Source organism: Eutrigla gurnardus, assembly GCF_963514095.1.
Source record: "Eutrigla gurnardus genome assembly, chromosome: 4".
Classification (NCBI taxonomy): Eukaryota; Metazoa; Chordata; class Actinopteri; order Perciformes; family Triglidae; genus Eutrigla; species Eutrigla gurnardus.
The window spans coordinates 27,676,462-27,688,510 of NC_139918.1; the positions used below are offsets into that span (position 1 = coordinate 27,676,462).

The 12,049-nt window shown below is 43.5% G+C and overlaps 1 protein-coding gene across 3 annotated transcripts; it reads left to right on the forward strand.

Moving 5' to 3' along the window:
* Positions 1-2,249: 2,249 nt before the first annotated feature.
* On the forward strand, positions 2,250-10,747 carry LOC311012901 (uncharacterized protein CXorf38 homolog). Of its 3 annotated transcripts, none has more exons than XM_084008707.1 (7): positions 2,250-2,495; positions 2,683-2,817; positions 3,046-3,168; positions 3,917-4,066; positions 4,193-4,399; positions 6,285-6,408; positions 10,623-10,747. In XM_084008707.1, the coding sequence occupies exons 1-6, from the start codon at positions 2,289-2,291 to the stop codon at positions 6,393-6,395; spliced, it is 933 nt and encodes a 310-aa protein (XP_083864833.1). In that variant the 5' UTR covers positions 2,250-2,288; the 3' UTR covers positions 6,396-6,408; positions 10,623-10,747. The 3 variants fall into 3 exon arrangements, with proteins under 3 accessions (XP_083864833.1, XP_083864832.1, XP_083864831.1); XM_084008706.1 differs by having other exon boundaries at positions 6,285-6,416; positions 10,623-10,743; XM_084008705.1 differs by lacking the exon at positions 10,623-10,747 and having other exon boundaries at positions 6,285-7,061.
* The last annotated feature ends 1,302 nt before the right edge of the window (positions 10,748-12,049 follow it).

Consider the following 12,049-nt stretch of genomic DNA (forward strand, 5'->3'; position numbering starts at 1 on the left):
ATAATGCATCAAGAGAGAAGTAGGACCATTTTCTCATAGACTTCTATACAACCAGAGAGGAGTCGCCCCCTGGTGGCCAGCAGAGAGAATGCAAGTTTAAGGCACTTTGGCATGGCTTCCCTTTTCAGAGCCGGAGGTTGCCGCCTGGTTAAATGCAGAGGTCAGATTTCATGTATTGTGAATGTGATGATAAAAATAAAGTTTAAATTTACAATTTCTAGAGCCTAATTCACTTACGGCAGCCAAAACATGATGTTTCATACATTGAGTGAGTTTAAACATTTTGAATACTGCACTGAGCTTGTAGTAGATTTTCAGGCAATCTGGGTTGTCTCCTGCTTTTTCAGTCAATGATTCCCTACAAAGTGAGCTTGGATAAACCCCGGCTGTTCAGCATTTATTTGCAGTGTGTGTGTGTTCGTACTGTATATGCTGTATGAGCAGCTTCTCCGTGTTCTATAATGAATTTTCATACAATTGCAATTCAATATGTGCCCCCATGTGCTTACACTGATCCCTTATTCTCCCTCTCTTCCTGCCTTCTGCCAGCAAGCCGTTTGATTGGAGTAATTAGAAGACGAGTCAGGTTCTCAAACCAAACACTTGGAGTCCATGTTCTCCTCTATGGTTGTGTAGTCCTGGGAAAAAGGCACATGGGAGTTTGTTGTACTCGTGAAATTGTAAATTAGCAGTTGAAGAGCTGCTGTCTGGAGTCTCTACCAGCCCAGCCTGCTTTTTTTTACTGCGTGCAAGCAATTTGATGTACTGTTGGTGTTTTTTAATTCCTGTAATTTTAAGTAGCTGATTATCTGGGTCTCTGCCGTTGAGCTGATATAGTGCTGTAGTGTGTATTTCTCTTTCAACGCTCTGCTTGTGAAATAGGAGGTTAGTCTAACCTCCCTCCTCCTGCGATCCCCTATAGTCCCAGTTGATGCATGGAATCTTTCAGAAACTCCAGCTCTCCTCCCTGATGAACACCTCCAGCATGTAGCCTCGGGGACATTAGTGCATGCTGCTGCTAGCCCGACTCCTCTGGGTTCTTCAGCCCTTCTCGTCGCAGCAGAGGTAGCTCGTAGTTTGGTGATGCCACTTTTCCTGAGGGGCGGCCTCGGGGCGGCACAATGCAGCGCCTCCATCAGGGTTATGGATGGAGATGCGGTCTTTTCATGAGACAAACGTGTAGATGATCTGACCTGCTTGGACCCCAGCACTTAGAGGCCCCTAAAAAAACTACATATGAAGTATAAATACGCTTTATGTGATTGCAAAATGTATTTAAAGCAGCTTTTATATAGCCACAAGCAGATCAAATGACGACATCTAGCTGCTTGTAGTGAGGAACGCAGGGAATTATCACCAACGCTGCTGTCTCCCTCAACTCCACGGAGCATTTTAACATAATTTAGCTCAATGTTCTAGTTATGGCTCACTTTCACCACTCTCGTCAGCGTCATGTGAACTGTACAAGCTGCTGCACCCAATAGACTATGCAGTAACTAGTTGGACACAGTGGGGCGTTTACCAGGAGCTAAAGAGCCAGATATTTCCCTCAGGAGCAAAAACAGAGCTGTTTTGTATCTTGTGTTTTTTTGGATAGTGAGCTGGACGTCTTTATCAAGTCACAGCCTGCCGAGATTTATGATTATCCCGATAACGGATAATCTCCACGATCGATTATTGATTTTTTTTTTATCCTGATGCGCTATAAAATCCCATATCCCATATAATCCCATATAATAAACTACAGGCACGCACTTCGAAAGTCAATGCTTTTGCTTTGCTTTTTGCTTTTTCTTGTCCGTTATGAGTCCAATGATGGTATAGAAGTGTATGCTAGATGCTTTTTTTGCAGATTTTTGAGTGGGGAAAAAAAACATATGGCTCTATTGGTCTTCCGTAAAAAAATAAAAAATAAACTGCAAGAAAAAAAGGTAACACACTTAGAAAGTCAATGCTTTTGCATTTAGATTTTTTCTGTCCGTTACAAGTTCAATGATGGTATAGAAGTGTAATGCTTTTTTTTTTTTTTTTTTTTTTTCTCTTCAGATTTTTGAGTGAGAAAAAAAATCACACGTGGCTCCAATCGTCTTCCGTAAAAATGAATCAATCAACTCCTACAAGAAAAAGAGTCTTTGCTGCCTGGCGCTCCTCTCTCCTGGTGTTTCCAAAGCAGACAGCGCCATCTCGTGGCCGCTCTGTTGCTAGCGCTGAAGAGGGAGGAGCTAAACACGCCGTGGTCGACCTCCTGTTTGTTTTGTTTTGTTTCGACACCGGGAAGTGAAACCGACATGGTGCGCGAGGAGCTTCTGCTGCGTCTCAACGACCGCGAGTACACGAACTGGCTGAAGGCCGGACGCTGCCTGCTGCTGCTGAAGGCCGGCCTGCAGCCCTTCATCGGCCGCCACACCAGAGCGTTCCACGGCCGCCTGCTCGGGCAGAACGAGCTGCTGCGGAGGCCGTGCGAGACGTCTTCGTGCAAACCGAGAGGGAACAAGGTGATTCCTTTAATACACTTTAATGAGAAACACGCTCGTGACGCACAGAGGCGACTGAGTGACGTCATTGTGGGTTTACTAGTACCATATTATGTCTTCACTGACTACATTACAACTTCCTGCATGAGTTATAAGCACATCTGTGTGTGTGTGTGTGTGTGTGTGTGTGTGTGTGTGTGTGGTGTAGTTTTTCCCAGCATGCAGGGCGTGTTCAGAGTGGCAGACCGTGATCCTGAGACACCACAGACATCCGGATGCCACAGTGAACTGGGACAACTGTTTCCCTCCCAACTGGAGAACAGACCACTGGGAACTGGCCAAGGTGGTCTTACACACACACACACACACACACACACACACACACACACACACCAAAGTTATCTCGGGACACTATCCACATAGACCATCCATTTTCATTTTGGGTCAAATTAACACACTTGAACAGTGGCTGATGGTGTCTGACATCATCTTCGGGGGGCTTCTTAACTCTCTCTCTCTCTCTCTCTCTCTCTTTCTATGTCTCTCTCTCTCTCCGCTTGTCTTATTATAGGCCTTCATGCCACGAGGTCAGGGGAAAGTGAAGGGAGCGGATCAATGCGACGCCTCCGCTCTGCTCAACCTGATCAACTTCTGTGACTGCTTCCAGTCTGTGGATGCAAAATATGCGAGAGAGGTAAACGGTCATATCGTTTAAAACAGCCGTGCTGTGCTGCAAATGATATATTTTATAGGTCTCCCGATATCCTATTCACAAGGTGAGTTAATAATAGGTCTGTCAACGCTGGTTGTCTAATACTAAAATGAAATGCCTGGGAGTCAAACAATACAAGTCTAGATTATAACACTGATGTTTCACATAGATTCACACGCTGCTTCAAAATGAAATGTGATGTGAGAATAATCTTTTGTTTATTTTAGGATAAACCCCTTGATGTCTTGTTTTTGAGGGGGTCCCAGCATATAACACAATCACTACATAATAACAGAGAAATGACAGAAAAAAAAGAATTAATAAGAATACATTTGGAAAAAGAAAAGAGAGATAAAGATAAGAGAGAGAAAAAAGATCCATACAACAACGTACACACAGGCAAAAAAACTAAAACACAAACCATATCGTTATAAACATTACAACCACTAGGTGGCTCACCAAATCCAATTAGTAATAAACATTAGATATGAAATAACAGAGACCTTCAGCCAGGTGTGTTAACATCAAACTATCAGGTGCACTCCGTATTTGACTGACGAACAACCCAAATGATATCGTGCACATTAGATTCAATTACAATTTTTATACATTTATTACAACAAAATGTCAGCGACTAGAAAGACAGATGGATGAGTCTATTTGTTATCTAGAAAAGTGGAATCATTGCTGGAGGTGTGATGTAATAATTTAATACTTTTTGTTGTTCCAGGTGATCCGTTTCAGGAACGAGTTGATGCATTCCTGTGAGCTGCGTGTGAAGGACGAGTGGATGAGACACTACCACACCACGGTGAAAAGGCTCGTGCAGCAGTTCAGCCACGTGCCACAGATGGCGACCGCCGGGCAACAGATCGAGGAGGTGAGCGTGATTACCGGCGCTGCTGAAACGGATCTCCGGCGTTTTTGTTTTTTTTGGAGGCTCTCGGGTTGCATCCGTGTTGTTTTGGCGTCACGCTTTGTGTGCATGCGTGTTCTGTCTGCCCAGCTGCTGACCGCTGATCTGTCAATATGTGTCTCTGGTGTGGACCGGATGGATTCCGCTGACCTGGATGGATCAGAGTGCGACTCTGTGAGCCAATGGGAGACCAGCGGCGACTTGATCAGCCAATGGGAGACGGAGTTGCTACAAGAGAGGCTGCAGGAGTTACTGCAGGCTGCTGGTGGTGATGATGATGATGATACGACCACACAGGTACGAAAACAAATATGTCCACATGCACTTAGACTCAGTTACACTTAAAACATATGACGAAAGATGTCACATGACTTTTCCAGACTCTGTCTCCTCCTTAGGACATAAAGAAAGATGTCACATGACTTACAGACTGTCTCCTCCTTAGGACATAAAGAAAGATGTCACATGACTTACAGACTGTCTCCTCCTTAGGACATAAAGAAAGATGTCACATGACTTTTCCAGACTCTGTCTCCTCTTTAGGACATAAAGAAAGATGTCACATGACTTTGACAGACTCTGTCTCCTCCTTAGGACATAAAGAAAGATGTCACATGACTTTGACAGACTATGTCTCCTCCTTAGGACATAAAGAAAGATGTCACATGACTTTGACCGACTATGTCTCCTCCTTAGGACATAAAGAAAGATGTCACATGACTTTGACCGACTATGTCTCCTCCTTAGGACATAAAGAAAGATGTCACATGACTTACAGACTGTCTCCTCCTTAGGACATAAAGAAAGAAGTCACATGACTTTGACCAACTATGTCTCCTCCTTAGGACATAAAGAAAGATGTCACATGACTTTGACCAACTATGTCTCCTCCTTAGGACATAAAGAAAGATGTCACATGACTTACAGACTGTCTCCTCCTTAGGACATAAAGAAAGATGTCACATGACTTTGACCAACTATGTCTCCTCCTTAGGACATAAAGAAAGATGTCACATGACTTTGACCGACTATGTCTCCTCCTTAGGACATAAAGAAAGATGTCACATGACTTTGACCGACTATGTCTCCTCCTTAGGACATAAAGAAAGATGTCACATGACTTACAGACTGTCTCCTCCTTAGGACATAAAGAAAGATGTCACATGACTTACAGACTGTCTCCTCCTTAGGACATAAAGAAAGATGTCACATGACTTACAGACTGTCTCCTCCTTAGGACATAAAGAAAGATGTCACATGACTTTTCCAGACTCTGTCTCCTCTTTAGGACATAAAGAAAGATGTCACATGACTTTGACAGACTCTGTCTCCTCCTTAGGACATAAAGAAAGATGTCACATGACTTTGACAGACTATGTCTCCTCCTTAGGACATAAAGAAAGATGTCACATGACTTACAGACTGTCTCCTCCTTAGGACATAAAGAAAGATATCACATGACTTTTCCAGACTCTGTCTCCTCTTTAGGACATAAAGAAAGATGTCACATGACTTTTCCAGACTCTGTCTCCTCCTTAGGACATAAAGAAAGATGTCACATGACTTTGACCGACTATGTCTCCTCCTTAGGACATAAAGAAAGATGTCACATGACTTTGACCGACTATGTCTCCTCCTTAGGACATAAAGAAAGATGTCACATGACTTACAGACTGTCTCCTCCTTAGGACATAAAGAAAGATGTCACATGACTTACAGACTGTCTCCTCCTTAGGACATAAAGAAAGATGTCACATGACTTACAGACTGTCTCCTCCTTAGGACATAAAGAAAGATGTCACATGACTTACAGACTGTCTCCTCCTTAGGACATAAAGAAAGATGTCACATGACTTTGACAGACTCTGTCTCCTCCTTAGGACATAAAGAAAGATATCACATGACTTTTCCAGACTCTGTCTCCTCTTTAGGACATAAAGAAAGATGTCACATGACTTTGACAGACTCTGTCTCCTCCTTAGGACATAAAGAAAGATGTCACATGACTTTGACAGACTATGTCTCCTCCTTAGGACATAAAGAAAGATGTCACATGACTTACAGACTGTCTCCTCCTTAGGACATAAAGAAAGATATCACATGACTTTTCCAGACTATGTCTCCTCTTTAGGACATAAAGAAAGATGTCACATGACTTTGACAGACTATGTCTCCTCCTTAGGACACTGAGCAGTTGACGACGCTGGGTGGATTCCTGCAGGCACACAGAGATCTGGGCGAGAAGTTTTCTGTAGAGATCCAAGCCATCAAGTCACTGGAGGCCGGAGAATAAGAAGGTGGAAGAGGTATAAAGGTGACTTTGACAATGTAAATTAAAATATGTATGACAAAACCCATTGACTTTTGCCTGATTGACTGGATGATACATCTTGTTTGCAGTCTTTCACTTAAAATCATGATAAACCCTGGTGCTCATACAGCCCCAAAATAAAGAATAATTCAAAAAAAGATGAGTAATTACTGAAGCCATACCTTATTACACCTCCCCTGTCACAATACTTAAAATGAAAATGTATAATCAAACATGTTAATGATGCTTATACAAGACCCAGGAGGAGAAGCCTGTGAGGCTTTCATTAAATCATGTAAATTAGCAGCTGTGTGTCCATACAAGCGTTAATATGCAGCAGGCAGCATTTTAAAGTTGTACAGTTGTTGGTGGGACTTTTACCTACTTTCGGTCACATTATCTGCTGAGTAACTGTTTGCATAAAATGTACACTATTCCTTCTGAAATGTAGTAGAATAGGAATATAAAGTAGTAATCAAGTTAATTACTCCAAATTTGTATTCAAGTACAGTACTTGAGTAAATATACTTCACTTTCACACCACTGTGTTTATTAAAACTAAATGAACAAAACACAGTACAACATGTACACAGCCAGTAGCTCGCACTCTGGGTGTGTGTGTGTATGTATATGTATATATGTATGAATGTATATGTATGTGTATATATATATATATATATTCTCTTTTGAGATTCCGGGGTGGCAAGGGGAAAAGGTTGAGAGCGGTATGTGTGCGTGTGTGGTTTCCTTTTTTTATTTTTTTATTTATTTGATTTGATTTGATTTTTTTTTCTTCTCTTTCTTTCCTGTTTTTTTTTCTTTCTTTTTGTTCAACATTCTGATTTCATCATGTTAAGGCTTAGAGGGTGGGGACAGATTGGGTGGGTTGGAGGGAATGCGGGGAGGAGAGGGGGAGCAGGCATCAGAACAAGCAATATTTCACTCTGCCGTTATTACTGCTAAGGATGCTCTTATAATTTTGCTTTCACTTTGTTTCTTTTTGACTGTAAATATGCTTCCCCCTCCAAGATGTGCAAATAATGATTGAATAAATAAATAAAAAATTGATCACAAAAAACTTGACCCCCAGTTTACATCATGAACCATTACCCCTCCTGATTGGCTGCGGCACACAACGTCATCATAGCGTCACTCAAAGTCAGTCTGTGCGCTTACTAGGCGTGGGCGATACTGCAAATTTTGGAATCGATCCATAACCAAGTAATTACAGGGCCAGTAGTGCCAACCGATACTTCCATCCATCCATCCATTGTCTACCGCTTATCCTGTATTCAGGGTCACGGGGGGGCTGGAGCCGATCCCAGCTGTCATTGGGCGAAGGCAGGGTGCACCCTGGACAGGTAACCAGTCTATCGCAGGGCCGACATGTAGAGACAAACAACCATTCACACTCACATTCACACCTACGGGCAATTTAGAGACACCAATGAACCTATCCCCATCCTGCATGTCTTTGGACTGTGGGAGGAAGCCGGAGAACCCGGAGAGAACCCACGCTCACACGGGGAGAACATGCAAACTCCACACCGAAGGAACCCGGGCCGACCCGGGAATCGAACCCAGGACCCTCTTGCTGTGAGGCGAGAGTGCTACCCACTACACCACCGTGCAGCCCGCCAACCGATACTTTTTACTTGAAAATTCCTGATCATTGAATGATTTTGTACTTTTGCCTTTGATTAATTGATTATGATTATGATAATAAAACACAGGACAAAGATTTCAGCCAAATAAGAAAATAATATTTATTAACCCAAGTTGCAAAAATGAACACTGTAAAACTGGAGAACTGAGAAATGTAAAGGGAGGGGAGGGGAGGGGAAGAGAGGGGAGGCGAGGGGGGAGGAGCCTATAGTGAACCTGAGAGAGGTGTAGAGGAGTGCTGTGCATGAGGACTTAAGGCTTGATTATGCTTCCGCGTAGTGATAACGCAACGGCAACGCAACGGCCACGCAGTTGCTTGGAGACAGTGATGGTTCTGCGTTGGGTTTACGTGTCGAAATGCAATTCAAAGCCACACCGGTAAAGGGCGCTATGGTTTTTGTAAAGACTGACCGACCGACTGAGACTCTTGGCGTATATCGTCGTAGCCTCGTTATAGCGTATTTGTTTACTTTCCGGCTTTAAACGTCCACAATTTTTCAGAACTTGGTGTTTTATTTCTTTGTGCAAAAGCAATAGGATTATGCTTCCGCGTCGACACAACGCAAGGGAGCTTGCGGACCCCTTACGTCCTTGCGGACCCCCCTTACGTCAACGCAAGGGCCTGACGTGTGCCTCCCAAAAATCCTCGACGCGCGTCGAGGCGACGCAACGCCAACGCAGCGGCTTTGGCTGTGATTGGTCCGCTAACTACATCCGCTGGAGACCGCTATCCGGTTTCCACTCATAAACACCGCCATTTAAACTTTTAAAAGGCTACTTTTATTGTTTTCACCTCGTTTTATTGTTTGCACCTTCTTGCTTTTGCACAAAGAAATAAAACACCAAGTTCTGAAAAATTGTGGACGTTTAAAGCCGGAAAGTAAACAAATACGCTATAACGAGGCTACGACGATATACGCCAAGAGTCTCAGTCGGTCGGTCAGTCTTTACAAAAACCATAGCGCCCTTTACCGGTGTGGCTTTGAATTGCATTTCGACACGTAAACCCAACGCAGAACCATCACTGTCTCCAAGCAACTGCGTGGCCGTTGCGTTGCCGTTGCGTTATCACTACGCGGAAGCATAATCAAGCCTTTAGAGAGACGCTGCGCTCACAAAAACTGTGGAGACATCCCAGTGATTTGCTGAACTTATAGAAGAGAAACTACAACAAAAATATCCATCTCATCACGCTAGTATCGATCCAATACTCACCGTGGTATCGTTACTATCGATATTTGGATCGATCCGCCCACCCCTAACGCTTACTTCACTTTGGACTTGAGGCTCCGAGCAGCAGAGCCGCCTGGAGTTTCCTCAGCATGAAGAACATTCAACAAGACCAGAACTGGAGGAAATGCGTCTGGGCGCTGAAGTGTCTTCAAAGGCTGCTGGAGCGTTTCATCGACGCGGAATTAGGGAATTTCCACCGAGAGCTGGTCCTTGAATGCGGCGCAGCTTCATGCGTCAAAACGTGCAATTTTAACAGCTGGAAACCGCGACCAAACACGGTATGAACATTAATAACCGCTGGTTACTCGTTCAACTACATCCTAAACTTGGTAGTTATTTGGTCCAACGTTACTATGTGAGGGCTCTCAAGTTTTTAACTTAGTTCAGAGTGAGGTTTTGGCTGAAGGTACGTGTCCACAGGCAGCGTTGTTTCCACGCTTCCCATTCATTGTCTTTGTAAGAAGCCGTGCAATGCCGTCGCTTCACGGCGAGTTTCGAGAGACGGGGCGCCGCCTCCCGCTAGCTCTAGAAAATCTTTTAAACTGACCGTTGTCGATCTAAAATAAAGACAGATTCAGCAACTGCATAGCTTATTTCTCGCATAAAATGTTTTCAGAAACACATTTCGGTGAACTTTTTCGTAAAATGAGAGAACGTTTTTTTTTAATTATCCCGGTAATTTGTCTGCGTGAGAAATACTAGCGTGTGAGCGTGTGAACAGGTTGGAATGTGTGTGTCGAGACTTGAGAGCCCTGCAAGTATGTGAAGGGCGGGAACTTGGTCACCTTGTTACCTGTTACTGGAAATCATCAGCATTTAGGTGTGGAAACGAAAGCGAAACCTGAACACAAAGTTCACATTTCATCTGAAATCATCTGGAATGAACATCGTTCCACGGCTCAATTGTAGATTTACAAGATCAAAAATAAGTGAGAGCAAGTTTCAAGATGTAATTCACAGAATAGAAATGTCTACAACTGTATACTTCAATGACACCTCGTGTACGTAACTCACTACAACATAAGTATATGTTCTTATATAAAATCACATTTTAGCAGAAAGGAATTGTGATAGTAAATCAAATAATGTGGCAGATGTAGGCTATTGGTATAAAGATCCACTTTCACTCAAGGGCGAACTGATTTTAGAGTTTGGTGGTTACATAATAACTAACATAATTATGACAATTTCCCACAACTGATGGAAGTGAAGTGATGACTTTCCGGACGGACGCGGCTCTATAACGTGGGATGTTACACGGCCAATGGCATGGTGATAAATGGCATGCTGTGTTGATGCTGCTGATTGCAGGTTCCTACATTTGATTGCGACGTGTGTTGTCGATGGAGAGATTTGATACACGCCAACCACACCAGCCCGCGTGGAAAGGTGATGTGGTTGAACAGTAAGCCCCACCTGTGGTCCCAAGAGAAATGGGAAGTGGCTAAGGTACGTTTGCAGGCTTCATCACATTTAAAAAAAGGATTATTTTGCAGGTGTCACACTCATAATATCTTCTTTTTTGTTCAGGTGTACATGCCAGATGGTCATAAGGACCATAAAACACTTGGTGACTTTGACATTGCTGCACTTCTGTGTCTCATGAATCAGTGCAAGCACTTCAAGAAGTTTGGGCTTGGTGGATTGTGTGAAAAGGTAAACACACATAAAGTACACACAGTTTATCTTCACATGTAAATAAACAGGTGTGTGCATGCTCGTACCTAACATTGAGGACGCCGAGGTCATGACGTCTGTATTTTTTTTCCTGCAGCTTTCGTTTATGTTCAGTCAGTGAGACCGAGTTGTGGTTTTGTTTGCAGTGAAAGCCAATGAAAGCCGTCCCTGCCTTTTACCAACATCCATCACCGATCTGACTCTGTGTTTTTTCCCTTCACACCCCCGTGCGTAGGTTTCCAACGCCCGGAACCAGATCATGCACACTGCAAGCTTCCAGCTGAAGGACGAGCATGTGCAGGATTACATCGGTCGAATCCAACAACTGGGCGAGGCACTGGCAAAACATGATCCTGAATTCAAAAAGCTTTCTGAAGACATCAATGAGGTGTGTGTGTTTTCTCCTGTGACGTGTAGGTAATGCTCTCTAAATTATAGGAATATGCAAAAAAAAAGTACAGATGACAGAGACAAACATTTCCACATTGGAGGCAGGTGAACATCATCTCACCAGAATGAAGCTGGAGAAGCTGTAGTAGGGGTGTGCGATATGACGATATTAGATCGCGAACGATTAAAATGTCTCAAATCGCTCTGCGATCTGCCTTTACAGAGAGATCGTTAGTATCGTGCTACAGCGCACATTTGCGTTCACACGGAAACGTTTTTTGTGTGTAAACGCAGAAGTCTTGCACTTTTGGGCCGATGGATCGTGCTGCAGCAGATATTCTGCTCCTCTGTACGACGGCGTATCAGGGCCACTGTATGAAAACAACGGAGCCGAGAGAGGGGGGCAATATTCAGAGAAAAACGTCACAGATATGCTACTTTATTACGACGATAACAAACAACCGGCATTTATGCTAGCTAACGTCCCATGAATGTACGTACATTTGTTTTTCTAATTAATCCATCACAACGTGTGTCAATGCCTCGTTACGGTCCTTAGGGTGATGACGTTGATGGTTATTGTTGGTTTTATTTATACAGGCCAAATTGTCATCTTATGTGTGTTTATTGATCGGGTGGTTAGGCTAAGATGTAGCCGTAGCTTTCACTTG

Bases quoted from the DNA above. Each gene is read 5' to 3' on its own strand.
- LOC311012901 (XM_084008707.1), top strand. From the start codon at position 2,289: ATGGTGCGCGAGGAGCTTCTGCTGCGTCTCAACGACCGCGAGTACACG. The intron at 2,496-2,682 runs GTGATTCCTTTA...TGTGTGGTGTAG, and splicing joins GCAAACCGAGAGGGAACAAG to TTTTTCCCAGCATGCAGGGC. The intron at 4,400-6,284 runs GTACGAAAACAA...TCTCCTCCTTAG, and splicing joins ATGATGATACGACCACACAG to GACACTGAGCAGTTGACGAC.